At 32.8% G+C, this 17,193-nt stretch overlaps 1 protein-coding gene across 1 annotated transcript in view; it reads left to right on the forward strand.

Moving 5' to 3' along the window:
* Positions 1–974: 974 nt before the first annotated feature.
* Positions 975–17,193, forward strand: part of TECRL (trans-2,3-enoyl-CoA reductase like) — an 85,207-nt gene continuing 68,988 nt past the window's right edge. The window contains exons 1-2 of the mRNA XM_062199267.1: positions 975–1,241; positions 13,940–13,991. Coding sequence (XP_062055251.1) covers positions 1,008–1,241; positions 13,940–13,991 — 286 coding nt within the window. The 5' untranslated portion in view covers positions 975–1,007. The remainder of the gene's footprint in view (positions 1,242–13,939; positions 13,992–17,193) is intronic.

Genomic DNA, 17,193 nt, shown 5'->3' on the forward strand with positions numbered 1-17,193 from the left:
CTTCCGTTTACCTACATTACCAAATTCTTCTCCACATATTCCAGCCTCAGTTTACCCCATTTTCATTCTCTATATGAAGTGAATAATTCACCATTCTGTAGTGTGCAAATGCTAAGCTATTTTAAAGGTAGAATTAGTATTGGTAAAAACATATTTCTATTTTAGAATGCTGAAAATGATTATATACACATATATGTAAACATACATATACCACTGATATTTATCTTATGGAACATTTTAACATTTAAAAAAGGATTTATCTATTTGAAAGAGAGATCTTCATTCCTTAGAGGGCTGCTGCAATGGCCAAGGGTAGGCCAGGCCTAAGCGGGGAGCCAGGAGCTTTTTCCAGGTCTCCCATGAGGATAGCAAGAGCTGAGCACTTTGTTGTCTTCTGTTACCTTTTCCCAGGCAATTAGCAGTAGTTGGGTTGAAAGTGGAGCAACTGGGATAGCAGCCAGTGTCCATATGGGATGCTGGCATCACAGGTGACAACTTAACCTCACTACATAACAACGTTGGCCCCTAATGAACATTTTAAATGTATCATATAATAATACACTAGGATGATTTTCTGATTTAACTATATGGTAATATTATGCTAATATTAAATACGTGTAAATGCAAATGTGTGTGTTGTAGAACCTGTGTGCATAAAGAACAGTGTATTAGAATTCAGAGATAATAAAATAGTTTTTTTTTTTCCTGCTTTGGAATTTCAGATAAAAATGTTAATATTAAGAAGCAGAAGCAGAGATAAAAGGATAAAGCAAGAAATAATTCAAATGCTGGTAAAGTAACATGCTACATTGCAGAAATTCGTGATAGAGTGTTATATATAGAAAAAGATCCATCATTGTTTTCAAGTCTGCTAAATAAAACTGAACTCTTGGAATGGCATGCCACTTGACCTCTGAGGCCCTCGCCAGCAGTATTTAACTGGTGAGGAGGGGACATACTGCGAACGGCTCCTGTTGACATGACAGCTTCTCCTGTTAGTTTGCACAATGTTCAAAAGGCACAGGTCCCTTGCTTCAGAACGCAAGAGACAATTATTTCTCCAAGGAGTTACCCGGTCCATACTGAAGAATGACATGAGAAATTTTCACTCTTTGTCTCAATTCATACTGTCAGCAGGCCCTCTGAGACCAACTCCAGCAGTCAAACATGCAAAGACTGCTCACTTTGAGATTGAAATACTTGATGCTCAAACAAGAACACAGATATGTATTGTGGATAAGGTGAGTTTTATCTATTTCCTTAAATTTCTCTTGTCTGTCCTGAGGATTATTTATGATTTGAGTAAGTGTTGAGAGACTGTACTAAATATATTCTTATTACATTTAATTTTAAGATCAACAGTGCAGGAAATAACTGTTTCAGGAAATGTTCACTATAACTTATGTTATTACAAAATAATTCATAAAATGGTACGGATGCGGGCTATTTTCTTCCATTGTCTTTAAGTGAAATTTCCAGTGTTCAACTTCTCACCCTACATGATAAATAAATTAGTCTTTTCTTTTCAAATTCTTCTCTGTGTAAGGAAGTTATAGAGTTTTAGTAGGTTTGCAGAAAAGAGAAAGTAAAAGTCACAGATGTTGGTCATGATAGTACTTGCTTCATATGATAAATCTGGTAGTAATGTAAAAATGTTGTTTGACCTGGTTTAATTATTTTAAAATATAACTAACACACTACAGTCTTCAAGTTACTAAAAAGAATGTCATGTTAATAAGCTATCCACATATATTCATCTTTAGAGATATGTCACTAAGGAAAGGAAAGATACATAATTCTTTGGTTAGAAACTTAAATCATGAGCATATATGTACATTTTAGACATACAAATGCACGTATAATACTCCAAATATTTTGAATTTTTCATCAGCTTGCAAATACACTTATGGAAAAACTGCTATTTTTAACAAAAGGGTATGTTTCTTAATTTATTTTGCTTTCCAGTAATGCTTAATAAGTTATGTGTTATTCTTGCAAAAGTTATGTTAAATAACTTATTCCATGCAGCCATGTATATTAGGTTTCTAGGTAAGAGGAAAGTAGATGAAATTGCTGCTGCTTTTCATTGCAAAAACATTATACATACATATGTTCATATTTAGTGACTATTACACTCTAAGTGGTCTATTATTTGGCAAGTTAAGTTTCATTTACATGTGGAAAGGAAACATTAGAACTTTTACAAGTTTATTCTGCTCACTAATAGCCATTAAGGGTCCAAAACCGAATCTATGCTACTTAAACCATATGGCTTTCTGTATTTCACTGGGGTTTTATATAAATGATGAATATGAACAATGTAAAGCAGACATTGACATAGCAATTTTGTGAATGGTATAATTTGCTTAGTATCTCAGTAAAGTTTTGGGATTTTTAAAAAAATATCAAACATGAATAAGACAAATAAAAAATAAAATTATCATTCAAAAGTTACTGACATAACTCACTATCAAAAATTCGAGATTTACAAAGGCATAATTAAATCAGGGCAAACAAGGCAACGGATGAAAGGGAAATTAAATACGCCAGGGATTTGCACCTTAAAGTGATGAGAAACTAATCTGTTGTTAATTACTTCCTTCATACATTTAAAGTGTTTGTTTTTGAGATTTTATTTGATGTAAAGACAGGGATTTTTTACATTTCCAGGTGTTAATTAAATTGCAAAAAATTGAACTTTCAGAAAATCATAAATTTTTAGAGATGAGGATTTAGTGTAGGAAACTCACATGTAGCTAAGAGAGTCATGGTATTTGCATGTCAAGTGGCAAAGTTCCCTAGAAATTCACAGGCTAAATAGGGGATTAACTTTGGATTCTTTTTATCCCTCAGTGCGCAGTCAACACTCTAGGACATACAACATACTGTGTCCCAACCTCTGATTTCTCAGTAGAACTGGATTTTTTGTTTTCTTTCTGTTTTGTAATTTGATAAATTATTTCATAATAATGACATGAAACATAGAGGAAAAAATAATATTTGTTCATTTATGGTTGTTTGCTTCAGGATTCTTAGCAGTTCAAATTTACAAATATGAAAAAGAATGAATTTGTGCTTTTGCTCATGAGATTGTTTTTCTAAGACAAATTAACAGCGACAGACTAAGGTCATGCTTGGTGCCTTCCATTGTACTTGGTTCTACTTAGTCTGCAAAAGAATACTTTTAGAATTTACTGAGCTATAAAGAAGTACAAGCTAAATAGCATGCACTCTGAAGCTACATATATTTTGCTTGGCTCTCTGCTAGTTAATTCATGTCCATCAAAGCTTAGAAAGGTTAAGGAAATGCTGATTCTCAGGACCCATTTCCATTCTTTGATTTTGAGGTTTAACTCTTCTGCCTTGCTTAACTCTTCTTCTATCATGATCTGCCCAATTCATGTGGTTCAAGTTTGATGACAAGTCCTTTGCATGACAGTTTTAATCTCCTACAAGCCAAGATATTAATCATCCACTAACAGTTGGTTCAAATATCCATTGTATTCTTTATGTAAGGATGAGCATTTTTAAACTATCACAGCCACTTGAAAGAGTAGTAACTCTGCTTTTCTGATAAATAAATCAATCTTTCTAAAAATAGAAATTGAGAAAATTGTACTTCATCCAAATTGGCTTGAGAAGCACTGAATTAGATGACATAACATCAACTTTCCAATGTTGTCATGATTCAAATACATCAAGTACCTTAGGTGTTATTGTGCAATAAATACTTGCATATCTATATACATTAATTTTTATTTTTATTTGAAAGGATGAGAAATGAAGAGGAGAGGAGAGGGGAGGGAAAGGGAAGGGAGGGAGAGGAGAGGAGGGGAGAAGGAGTGGAGGAAGAGGAGAGAGGGAGAGGAGAGAGGGAGGACAGGTGGGGAGGGGGAGAGGGAGAGGAAGAGGAGGGGAGAGGGAGAGGAGAGGAGGGAAGGGAAGAGGATTGGAGAGGGAGAGGGAGAGAAGGGGAGAGGGAGAGGAGAGTAGGTGGGGAGAGGGGGAAAGAGAGGAGAGGAGAAAATATTTTCATCCTCTGGTTCACTACAGAAGAAGTATTCTGGATTTCATAACTTAGATATTACAAACTGTGCTGCAACGAACATGGAGGTACTCTTTCATATGCTGATTGCTTTTGGCTTGGGTAAATTTCCAGGAGTGGGATGGCTGGATCATATGGTATGTCTGTTTAGATTTGTGAGGTACCGCCACACTGTCTTCCACAGTTTCTGAAGCAGTTTGCATTCTCACCAACAGTGGACCAGCGTATGTTTTCCTCACAATCTTGCCAGCATTTGTCATTTGTTGATTTCTGTATGTAATCCATTCTAACTGGAATGAAGTGAAACCCCATTGTGGTTTTGATCTGCTTTTCTCTGATTGCTAGTAATCCTGAGCATTTTCTGGTGTCTGTTGGCCATTTGAATTTCCTCTCTTGAACAATGCCTGTTCAAGTCCTTTGCACATTTCTTAACTGGATTGTTTGTTTTATTGATGTTGAATTTCTTGAGTTCTTTATAGATTCTGGATGTTAACCTTTTATCAGTTGTGTAGTCTGCAAATATTGTTTCCCATTCTGTTGGTTGCCTCTTCACTTTGCTGAATGTTCCTTTTGAAGTACAGAGGCTTCTCAGCTTGATGTAATCCCATTTGTAAATTTTGGCTTTGATCACCTGTCCTTCTGGGGTCTTTTCCAATAAGTCTTTGCCTATACCAATATTTTACAGAGTTTCCCCAAAGTTATCTAATAATTTTATGTTTTTTTGTTCCATTTTGAATAAATTTTTCTGTAAGGAGTAGCTAAGATACGGAATCAACCCAGATGTCCATCAACTGTTAAATGAATAAGGAAATTATATATATATATATATATATATATATACACACACATACACATATATATAGTATATAACGTATTTAATATATAATATAGTATATAATATAATATATAATATATGTATGTATGTATATATATATATATTTACACTATGGAGTACTACTCAGCTATTAAAAATATTATATCCTGTCTTTTGCAACAAGATGGATGGAACTGGAAACCATTATACTTAGTGAAATAAGCCAGTCCCAAAAAAACAGATATCATATCTTTTCCCTGATTCGTAGTAACTAATAGAATACCTGAAAGATAATGTATTAGATTATAATAGGCATTTTAAGATTTGATGATTGTTTATAGACCTTGTCTCTACCATTGAGTAAGTATGTTTTTTATTTGTTTATTTGTTTTTCTTTTCATACAATTTATTAAACTCTTTTTCTTAGAGTAGGTTTAACTGTATAATTACTAAGAATATTGAAAATAGATATTTGTAAAAATTACAAGTGGGAATGCAAAATGGAGCAGGAGGATTAATTTGAACATGGGCAGGAAAGAGGGGAGGGAAGAGTGACACTATGTTCCTAAATCTGTTTATATGAAATATATTAAATATGTACAACTTAAATAAAATTTTAAAAAATGCCCTTAATACCAGGGCTGAAAAAAATCACTTCACTGCTGGTTCCCTAGACCAGAAATTTTATCTAAGGCTTATTTATATTTTAAGCATGTATTCCCAGCTTTTCAACTGTCTTCACTGGATCTTGATCTAATAATAATAATAATAACAACAATAACAACAACAACTTTCCTTTAATGGCATATTATGGTATTTTTTTTCTTCCATAATTGTTAGCATTTCTCTTTTTCACAACATATGTCCTAATTTGTTCTAATTAAGAAGAAAATTTACAAAGAAAACAGGATTTATTCATTTTTATTAGTCTGAAAATTTATCATTTTAGCTCTAAGCTGTATTAGTCTATTTTTACAACAGAAACCATTGAGAGTTATATTTTGCCTTGTCTAACAAAAGAACAATAATGAGAACGAGATCCAGGAAGAACCTGGATATGATGTGCTCTGGTTTTACGTTCATGACATATTCACCCACAGGCACTTGGATCAACAGTTAGGACACCACCATATCCCATAGAGGAACAACTGGGTTCAAGTGCAGACTGCATTCCATTTCAGCTTTCTGCTAATGGCTTCAGTGTGTGAGTTCATACAAGCAACAAGGGGGACCTTAATGGAATTCCAAGCATCCTACAATCTTCTGTGAAAACTGATATTTGCATAGCTATTAATTAAGAACACAAGGCTTCATTGAAAACTATTTATCTATTTATCAATAACATTAACTCTAAAATACATCCAGGTGATTATCAAGTACCTATAAGAGAATTTTGCAGGGGAGTAATCCTGGAATATTGATTCTTTCTCTTGCAGTCTTCATCTCACCATGCCTCCCTCTCTCTTTTCTTTCTGCCTTTGTTATTTCAACATACTTTTAGCATCTCCCAGGTACTGGGTACTGTAATAGACACTGAGGTCTCCAACATGAAAATCAAATTAAACCAAACCAAAGATTTCATTTTCCAATTAGAGATTTGTAACATTATAATGAAAAAGATCCCATGTAAATTATCCAATTCAAGATAATGTTACACAAGTTGAAATAGAAGTATAAATAAGGTGCCGAGGGAATGAAAGTTTTCTTTTCTGTTGAAAAGACAGAATAGCTTTGGAAATCTTTTCCTGTTATACAGTCCTAGCACAATGAAAGATCCTCATGGGGATATCGCTAACAGTGAAGGGCAGTCTCTTAAAGTAGAAATTATCTCCCATAAATGCCCTACATCCTTGACCTTCCAGGCTTTAACTGAAGGTCCATTGCTTTTTGACTGCTCTGGAGAGTTAGAAATGATGGTCAAGATAAATGTGTTATATACTGAAGAGCTGCAAAAATGCAAACACTTCAGGCTCCACATCATTAGTGTAAAATGAGTAACCTGAGCTCACAAGTCTGTGGCCACAAAAGGCCAATGAATGTCACACGCACTTGTTTTCATATCAGAACTTAATTTCATTTATGCAGTTATTTTGAGCCACCTACTTAATCTAGATCACGGATATTATATGTGAGAACTGACCATAGACCTAAATCGAGAAATATTTTACTTCCACCTTCTTATAAACTCATTATTCTCAAATCATTTTTTGAAAAGAGTGAGTTAATTATTACCTGTTGCTTTTGTAAACTGACTTTTCAATGTTCCCAATTATTTTTAATGCCATTCCATATTTTTAATGTCCCTTTAATGAACATTTTATATTACTTTATGTTTAGGGGTTTCTGACTGTAATTATTGGCTTTTTGGCTTTTCAAAAATAAAACACTAATGTAATTAGTAAATTTTTGTAGCTGAATGTTTGATGAATTACTGGTTGTCGAAATGAGTCTTTTATTTGTCAATACTAATCTTTGTGCCACTGAATATTTATTTTCTGCTTCTCATGAAGTTCATTTAATAAAAACCTGTTAAAATCTGAGCTTAATTCAATCAGGACTTAACACAAACCCTGAGGCAGTGATTTTCATGATATGCTATGTCTTTTTTGCAGATACCAACATTCAAACATCTCTCACTCTAGAATTCTTGATAAACCCCTTTTATCTTAAGAGCTATTTTTATGTGGATTTTTAAAATTCTTGAGATGATAAGAACACAAACCATAAGACAGTCACAATATTGAGCTGTAGGTTGCTAAAATAATATGTTTCATGTAGAAATGTGGAGAAAAGTCAAATAGGATATCCTATTATTATTGCAGTAATAAAAAATATAGTCATAATTTACTTATTTGCTTTTATTTTTCAATCAGTATTTCTGGCATTCTAAAAACATAATATTTTCTTAGGCTGTTGTTGGAAAATAATTCCGATAACATAAGTAATAGTCTATGTATGTCAAACCTTATGAATATAATGAAATATGTCTAAAATACTAAGTTAAGGTGTTTTAAATTTAGCTAGTTAATTTATTCACTGTGCACCTTTTTGGACAATATTCATATTTTGTGATTTCATTTTTTCATATTTTAAAGCAAATGCATACAATGTTCTTTACAAAATTCTTTATGTTGAGCACGAGTCTATTTGTACAAAGCCTGAATTAGTGCCTGGTACACAGTAAATACTCAATAAATTTTCCTGCACCACATCTACCACTCCCATTTTATCCTTCCCTCCACCTGGTGTAGTTAAGGACAAGATGAGGTTTGGACTATGATGTTTGTATTGCACGTCTATCTTTATTAAGTGACCTTGGCAAACAACTTAATCATGTCATTGTCCTTTTACCTGCATAAAGGAATAATCATATATTATAAACTGTGGAGACAGTGTGTAAATTTAATTATTTAAGTGTAAAGACCCTGTAGTAGTACTGGACTCTTTAATGCTCAATAATGTTAGTTATTACTGCTAGCATTATATGAATATTCTCCAGTGCTATTCCTTTGTCACACATTCATTTAAAACAAAATGAAATAACTATCTTAATTATGACTCAAATCCAGTTAACAAGCTCATTTCTTTGATTAAACACTCTAATATTTAATGAAGTAATAGAAATAGCACATAGGTGGTATCCAACAAAGAAACTGATGTTAGAAAATTTAACAACATTCAGGTTTAAAAATGTATAATTGTTATATTGGAACATAGTTCTTCTCCGGAAGAACAGAGATAAAACTCCTTATTGGTATGAATTTCTTTATTCTGATTTCCTGGTGTATTTATTGATATCACATTTTTCGCATTCAATATTGTTTTGATTTGAAATATAAACTCTATGACTATTTATTCTACATTTAATCTCATGCCCTAACTACTGAACATTAACGTTTCTACTTGCATAAGTGTCAGACAAAAATGATTTTCTTAAAAACATTAGTTACAAAACAATGAAGAGAATGGTGCTGTTATCATATGTGATTGTCACCAATTCTGTGTCATCAGGAGCAGAGGCTAAGCTGCCTAGGCAAGGGGTTTTAATATTAATGAATGATGATTATAAATTCAGTATGCATACAGGTCATGTTGGTGGTGAGAGAAACATTATAATTGATTTAATATTTTGTTACCAGATAATATGACCATTTTGTTGATTCCCCCAAGTGCCAAGTATACCACTTTGTTCTAATGTAGCCCCATAAACACTAGGATTTATGGGATGTGATATTAAATATTAAAGGAGCAGAGTGGGCTGATAGTAAACATACTTTTGTGAAGTTGAATCAATGGAACTATTAGATTTCTTAAATACTATTGGGTCATATTATAGTTGATATTAAGAATCTGACTTAAAAAACTGTTTTAAGTATTGATGTCATTAATGGAGTCAAAACAGTTTTTGGTTTGTCACATATAGCTTTCTTTTTTAAATAATTAAATGTGAGATTTTTGGGACATATACATGTAGACCTGTTAAATGTCCAATGGTAGCTGTAAATTTACAGATATGAAAATAGGTTTGTGCTGGAAACATATGAAAGTACTTAAAAATTTCTTGGAAAATGGAATCCATTCAATCAACTACATTTTGGAGTATAAATATGTATTACGCTCAAAGTTACAAGAATGAATGAGATCTGTTTTCTGGATAAATAATTCTTTATTTTTATACATTATCACCAAAATGAGATAATGAATGTAGAATGTACTTAAGATCAGTAATTTATGTAATCATCAATCTTTTTACAGAATTGGACACCTTTAAAAACATTTTCATTGTTCTTTCTTCATCTTTAAGATGAAAAGCATTTTAAACTTCTTTAATTTCTGAGGACACATTTTTCTGCAAACATGCAACATACAGAAGTGAATTTGAAAAGTAAAGCAATCGCTCTCAGTGACTGGCACTATGAGGTAGCATTTCTGAGGTCAGTGAACCAATGATGCAGAAATAATTGTAGGCTCTATCTCTGTGGTTTGATGTCAAATGATTCATTAATAACATGGACTCTCCACAGCTCATTTTCCTCTCTAATTATTTGTGCTTGAAACTCATTCTACATTCTCCCTATCTTAAAAAGTGTCACACAAATCTTTAAATAGGTTATATATAAATATATATATATACACATACACACATGCACACAAACACATGAGTGCACACACACACACACACACATATATATATATATATATATATATAACAGTCACTTTAATTTTGAGGTGATTGCTGAAGTTTTAAAATATATTTAAACCTGTTTCTATCAAGACTATAAGGTATGAGATCAATCAAATCAATAGATTTGACCTAGTCATCCAAAAACGCTACTATTTTATAATATATATAATATAAAATATTAGATGAATAACAGTACATTTCATCCTAAGTTTGGTAATGATTTCAAATTATCAATAATATAAATACAAAAATGCAATGCTTTTTCTGATATGGAAGAATTGTCACTTGATGTTGACCTCTGATCTAGAAACAAATCATTGAGCAGCCCTTGTCATTATTGCCAAAAATTTCCAAATATAGTGAACAGATAGAAGATGATCAAAATTCTGATTCTTAAAGCTTCTACTTGGATGCTAAAAGCATAAGCAATCATATCACATGTTTCAGATTCGTAGCCACAATGTACAGAAGGCACAATGACTTCACATATGCCTTTTTCCTAACACATGTACAGCCTAACTCAATTATCAATATTTCCCTCCACAAGAGTACATTTATTACACTTGCTGATGTATTGCCTCATTATAATTATCAATGCTCACAATTTATATGAAAATTCCTTCTTGGTGTTACACATTCTGAGTTTCAACACAATTTTATTAACATGTATCCATCAATATAGTATCACAAATATTATTTTTACTGCCTGAAAAATTCCCTTCGCTCTTACGTGTCCATCATCTTTATCCTCTCTTCCACTAATCTTTATATCTTCTTTGAAAAAAAAGATTTATTTATTCATTTATTTATTTATTTGAAAGTCAGAGTTACACAGAAGAAGAAGATGAAGAAGAGGAAGGAAAGAAGAAGAAGAAAAGAATAAGGGAGATTTTCATCTACTGTTTCAGTCATGGCCTCAATGACCGGGGTTGGACCAGGCTGAAGCTAGGATTTGGGAGCTTCTTCCAGATCTCCCACATGTGTGCAGTTGCCCAAGCACTTGGGCCATCCTCCACTATTTTCCAGGCACTTTAGCAGGAAGCTGGATCAGAAGTGGAGCAGCTGGGCCTTGAACCAGAGCCCATATGGGATGCTAGTGCTGCAGGTGACAGCTTTATCCACTACGCCACAACGCTGGCCCCTATTCTGTCTTCTTAATGCAGTCTTTTCCAAAATGTCATACTCTTAGTCATATCGCATATAGGCTTTTTCAGATTGTCTTCTTTCTTTTGACTATGGCTATGAACCAGAAACCCCTCTAAAATAAAATCTATCGAAAAACTAATAGCATTCCATAATTTGTGCCCATATAACAGGACCTTCCTGTATTTTGACTTGGTATTAATATTGTCACCTAAATATTAATCTTGAAAACCAACATAAACACTGACACCTGGCACCAATCTGCATGTTTTCAACAGATGATAAAGGAGAAACCACTTGAAAGACAAAGATAAAAAACTATAGATGATAAAATTATATATTTAAAACTGATCATTTTACATAATTCAGTTTATATGTTAATTGCTTTGCATAAATAAATTTATATATATATAATTTGTATATATAGTTTATATATAATTTGCATTACATAAATTACTTTATATATACTTTACTATCTTGTATGTGAACATGCACACATACATGATTTTCAAAAAAGCTTGTGGAAAATGAAAATTATGAAAAAGCAATGCATGATTTTCAATAATTTCTGCATCAAATAAATTTGCTCATCTCCAGTTTTGAAAAATACTTGTTTGTGTTCATTTGTGTGTCTATCATCTAAATATATATATATATATACACACAGGAGTAAACAAAATCAACAATGTCAGGGATGCACTCATAAATAAAATTAATCAAAAATTTACTGGCAGTAATGATAATTGTATTTTCTACTTATTTACACAGATGCATTTTTAAAACTTCCATTATGTAACAATGGAAAGTTAACTTATATTCTACTGTTAATTTTAAAGATTAATACATAATTGGTACTAAACAAATGTGTTAATGCAAAAGATTAGGAAACATCTTATATGGTTCAACAGCCAGATATTTTTCATGTTCATATATAAAAATAGAAACATGTATTTTTGACTTAATAGAAATGAAGATCACTGTATGAAGTGAAACATGCCAATAACAGAAAACATACTGCATGATCTTATGCATGTTAAGTCCGACAGATTTATTATAACCAATTAATTTTAATTTCTATTGAATGCAATTGATATCACCAATTTTCTGATTTACTATGTAATAGGCAGAAACTTGTCAAGTTTAAATTTAGATTATTATATTGATATGTTGCATGTCCATATGGTTGAATCTTGAGTAATCTTAAAGATTTTGAACGATGTTTGGGTTTTTCATAAGGCAACGAGGGGACTAAGTGGTTTGGCAAAATTCAAAAGCAATGTTGATAGAAACAAAGTCAGAAAATAAAAAAAAAATACTGTGATAGGGCCTGGAATTTCTGACTCAGCAGGTCAAGTCATTACAACCAACTGGAGTCACAGCTGTCCCACTTCCAATCTAGTTCTGATTTCAAGTGTCTGGCAAAGTAGCAGAAGATGGCCTGGGTAGATGGGCCCCTGCCACCAGTGTGGGAGACCCTTATGGAGTCTTAAGCTCCTGGCTCGGGCTGGCCCAGCCTCAGCCATTGTGGACATTTGTGGAGTGAAACAGGGGATGTAAGATCTCTGTCTCTTCCTCTCTCTAATTCTGCCTTTAAAGAAAGAAAGAAATAATAAAAAAGAGGTGGGGAGGGGCTTCAGATGCTTTGATGGAGCTATTATACTAAATAAATAGCTAGTTTAGGTGCATAAAAGTCATTTTATTTTTCTCTGATTTGGAAAAAAAAATAATAGATTAGGAACAAATATTTGGTCAAACCATTATATTTATAAGAATCTAAAAAAAAAAAAACCCTCAAATATATGTTATTGAAACTTTAATGCTTTTAGTTGAGAGTTTTAGTAACATTAACTAAAGTGCTTACATATCATTTTGTTTAATATTTTGTGCTGCAAATATTTCTTACTATTGTCTATATTGCTATAGTAATATATTTATTATAATTTATAGTATTTGTATACTATAAATCAGTTTTACAGTATCAACACCTTTGTTAGAAATTTTCTACTTTCTTGTGTGTTAAGTCATATTAATTGAAAGTCTTAAGAAGTTTGAAAACAGAATAAAATACATTGGGTAGAAAAATTAAAAAAATATATATTACAGACAAAATTTGGATGAACTCACCTAATAACACAATTACTGCTATATACATAAATCCATTTATAAAGTTATATTATTGGTGATTGTAATGTTCATGTTAGTGAAAATTGTAGTATGTAAAAAGGGAAGCAAAAAATTATTACTTTCTAATAAATTATTTTCTTAGTTTTGTATCTAAAAATCACACTGAGCCTACAAATGTAAAAAGTAGCATTTTAGGCCGGCGCCGCGGCTCACTAGGCTAATCCTCCGCCTTGCGGCGCTGGCACACTGGGTTCTAGTCCCGGTCGGGGCACCGGTCCTGTCCTGGATGCCCCTCTTCCAGGCCAGCTCTCTGCTGTGGCCAGGGAGTGCAGTGGAGGACGGCCCAAGTGCTTGGGCCCTGCACCCCATGGGAGATCAGGATAAGCACCTGGCTCCTGCCATCGGAACAGCGCGGTGCGCTGGCCGAAGCGCGCCAACAGCGGTGGCCATTGGAGGGTGAACCAATGGCAAAAGGAAGACCTTTCTCTCTGTCTCTCTCTCTCACTGTCCACTCTGCCTGTCAAAAAAAAAAAAAAAAAAAAAGAAAAGAAAAAAAAAGTAGCATTTTAGAGCATTTTTTCTTCTTAAACAAATATGCAAAAACAAATAAACACTCTTCTTATTTCAGGTGACGCAGGCATCCACTATTCATGATGTTAAGCAAAAATTTCACAAAGCATGTAAGTTTTTGTATACTTTAGAATTTCATTTTGCTGTAAAAATAAACTTAAAATTATGAGATGGGCATATGAAATTAGTATTTTTATACTCATTAACCCAGATATATTAATGATCATATTTTCTTATTTCTAACTCTCTAGTTGAAAGTTAAATCTAAAATATTCTTTAAAAATTCTCATGCATGTATTTCTAATTTATATTTAAACTTTCTTTTATTCAAAGATGAGACTTCCTATGCATCAAAGACATTAATTGATACAAAGTATTTCTTCATATTTAAGGGAAATTTCAGACAAAATTTTTTACTACAAGAATTTGCAATAGTTGAATTTCTGCCACATAATTAATCTATACACCTTCTATTTAAATTATGTTGTTTAATTTTATTGAGCTAAATTCACTTTATGAGTAAATTTCTATTGTGATTTACTTGTAAGTGTTTATATTTGGTATATTTGAAGCAGGTATTTATTTTTTTATCTTTAAAAACTCTTTAAACAATTTTTATTTACATGCAATACTTGTGCATTCTTATGGGTACACTGCAATGTTGCAGCACATAAATATGGTATAAAATGGTGATTCCAGGCCGCGAGGATTTCCATTTGCTGAACTTTTCTTAGTGTTTGGAACATGCTAGCCCCTCTTTTCCAGTTCCTTATATAACATTATTATGAGCCATAGTCACTCCACTGTGTTGTGAGTCCCAGGACTTGTTAATTTTATCTAACTCTGTTTTGGCACCATTATTCAATGTTCCACTCCCTTTTATTCCCCGCCATTCCAAGCCTCTAGTAAGCACTATTCTACATTCAGATAAATATTTTAAACAGTTCTGTATAATGTCTGTGTGCTTTCTATGTGTCGTGCATTTAACTTAACAGAATGACTCCCGGTTCTGTCTTGCTGTACATGTCAGGAATTCATTTGCTTTTTATGACTGAATAGTGTGTGACTGTGTATACACATCACATTCTCTATCCATTCATCCACTGACAGACACTCAGATTGATTCCATATCTTGACTGCTGTGAATAATGCTGCAATGTACGTGGGAATGCAAGTATCTTTTTCATAGGTGCATTTCATTTGCCTTAGATATCTGCACAAAATTAAGATAGCTCTGTCATATGGTGGATCTATTTTTTGTTTCTTAATGAAACTCCATACTTTTCTCCATAATGGCAAAACTAGTTTTTATTCCCAACACCAGTATATTAATATTTTCTCTATAGCCTCATCAACATTGGAGAGAGGTGATTTCTCACTGTGATTTTGATTTGCATTTCCCTGAGGGCTAGTGATATTGATAGTTTTTTTCTTTCCTTCCTTCCTCCCTCCCTCCCTCCCTTCCTTCTTTGCTTCCTGTCTCCCTGCCTCCCTCCCTTTCTCTCTTTTCTGCTTTCTTTCTTTCTTTTTTTGATTCCTAGCATTTCTGAGCAGTTCCTCAGATGTTCAGATCTTTCCCATTTATGAATTGCTTTATTTGATTTTCTGTTATTGAATTGTTTGAGTTCCTTATAAATGCTCTATAGATTCTTTTTTTAAATACTTTGCAAATATTTTCTTCCATTTGTCTGTTGTCTCTTTACTCTGTTGTTTGCCCCCCGCCCCCGATGTACAGAAGCTTCTTAATTTAACATAGTCCCAGTAGTCTGTTTTTAGATTTGTTTCTAGATCTTTGGAAAGGTTATCCAAAACATTGTTTCGTAAGTTAATATCCAATGTATTTCCCCATGTTTTCTTCTAGTTTTTTTTTTTTTTTCTTCAAATTGTCAGGTTTGACATTTATACTTTTGATCCATTTTTGAGTTTTGGTGGAGGGGTGGGTTGGGAAGTGAGTCAAAGGTCAAGGCTTGTCATATGAAAAAAAAATTTCTCACAGTACCCTGTATTGGAGAGAATGTCCTTTTTCCCAGGTATACTTTTGTCATCCTTTGTTAAGGACCAGTTGATTGTGAATGTGTAAATTCATTTCTGGAATCTATTTTTTCCATTAGTCTAAGTATTTTTGTGCCAATATTATGTTGTTTTTGTTACAAGTATGTGTTGAAATATTATATCTTGATTCTCTGATTTTATTTTTTGTTTTACATTTCTTTGGCTACTCAAGCTCTTGGTAGACAATGTTGAGCAGAAAGTACAGAGGTTTCCTATATACTTACAGCCCCACCCAAGTCTAGCCTAACCCTTTATAAACCACTGGAGTAGTCCCTTTAAACAATTGCTGTACCTATATGGACACATCATAATAATGTGACTCCCACCATTTGCATTAAGATGCATATGATTTGTTTGTTTTTAATTGTTAAATTTTAATTTGCAATTAGTTTTCAATGTGATTTGTAGATACAATTCTAAGAACATAATGATATTCTCTCCCTCTCCCATCCTCTCTGCCTATCACACTCCTTCCTTCTCCCTTTCTTTCTGTCTTCTTTTCAGATTTGCAATACCATATTTTAAATTTGCATTACAATAAAAACATTTAAAAGTTTACCAAATAAGAAGTTTAACAAATGAAGAGCAAAAATACCCTAGTTTAGTGGAAATTTAGATAATGGCTATAAACATTATTTGAATGGAAAAATGGCCATTTCACCCATATATAGTAAATTGTAAAATAATCACAGATGTGGTGTTTATATTCTAAGGCTTTTGCTTGGCAACATTGTAAATGCATCTGGATGTGGCTAAGTAGTGTATCTTTTGTAAAAAAAAAAATAGTCTTGAAATTTGAGAGTGAAACAGAAATTTGAGAGTATTTTACTGTGCTCTGGAAATATAGAATATTTACTGAATTCTTTCTGTATATATGTCATTATGTCCAGCATAATGACTATTTCAGTGAAAATGGAAGATGTGTCATTTGCTATCAAAAAGTACCCTGATATGACAGACTCAATATTCACAAGGAATGAATACGGAACTAAATCCAAATAGTTAAGGAACTCAATATTTAAAAGCATTTAAGAGCAAATCTACATAGAATTTCTGATAGAAACTGAAAGCACATATGGAAGCAAAACTCCTTAAAATACGCTTCCCTAGTTTCAAATTCTTGAAGAAGCTGAGCTCTCATACCTCGTCATAGAGGCATGCAAGGTGTGTATATGCTGAAAAGATCCAGAATATAAAATAGTAGGGTATAAAGAGAAAAATTAGAAAAGTATGACTATCTGCCATAAAATAGTTTTCTAA

This window comes from Lepus europaeus, chromosome 8, assembly GCF_033115175.1.
Source record: "Lepus europaeus isolate LE1 chromosome 8, mLepTim1.pri, whole genome shotgun sequence".
In the NCBI taxonomy this organism is placed as follows: Eukaryota; Metazoa; Chordata; class Mammalia; order Lagomorpha; family Leporidae; genus Lepus; species Lepus europaeus.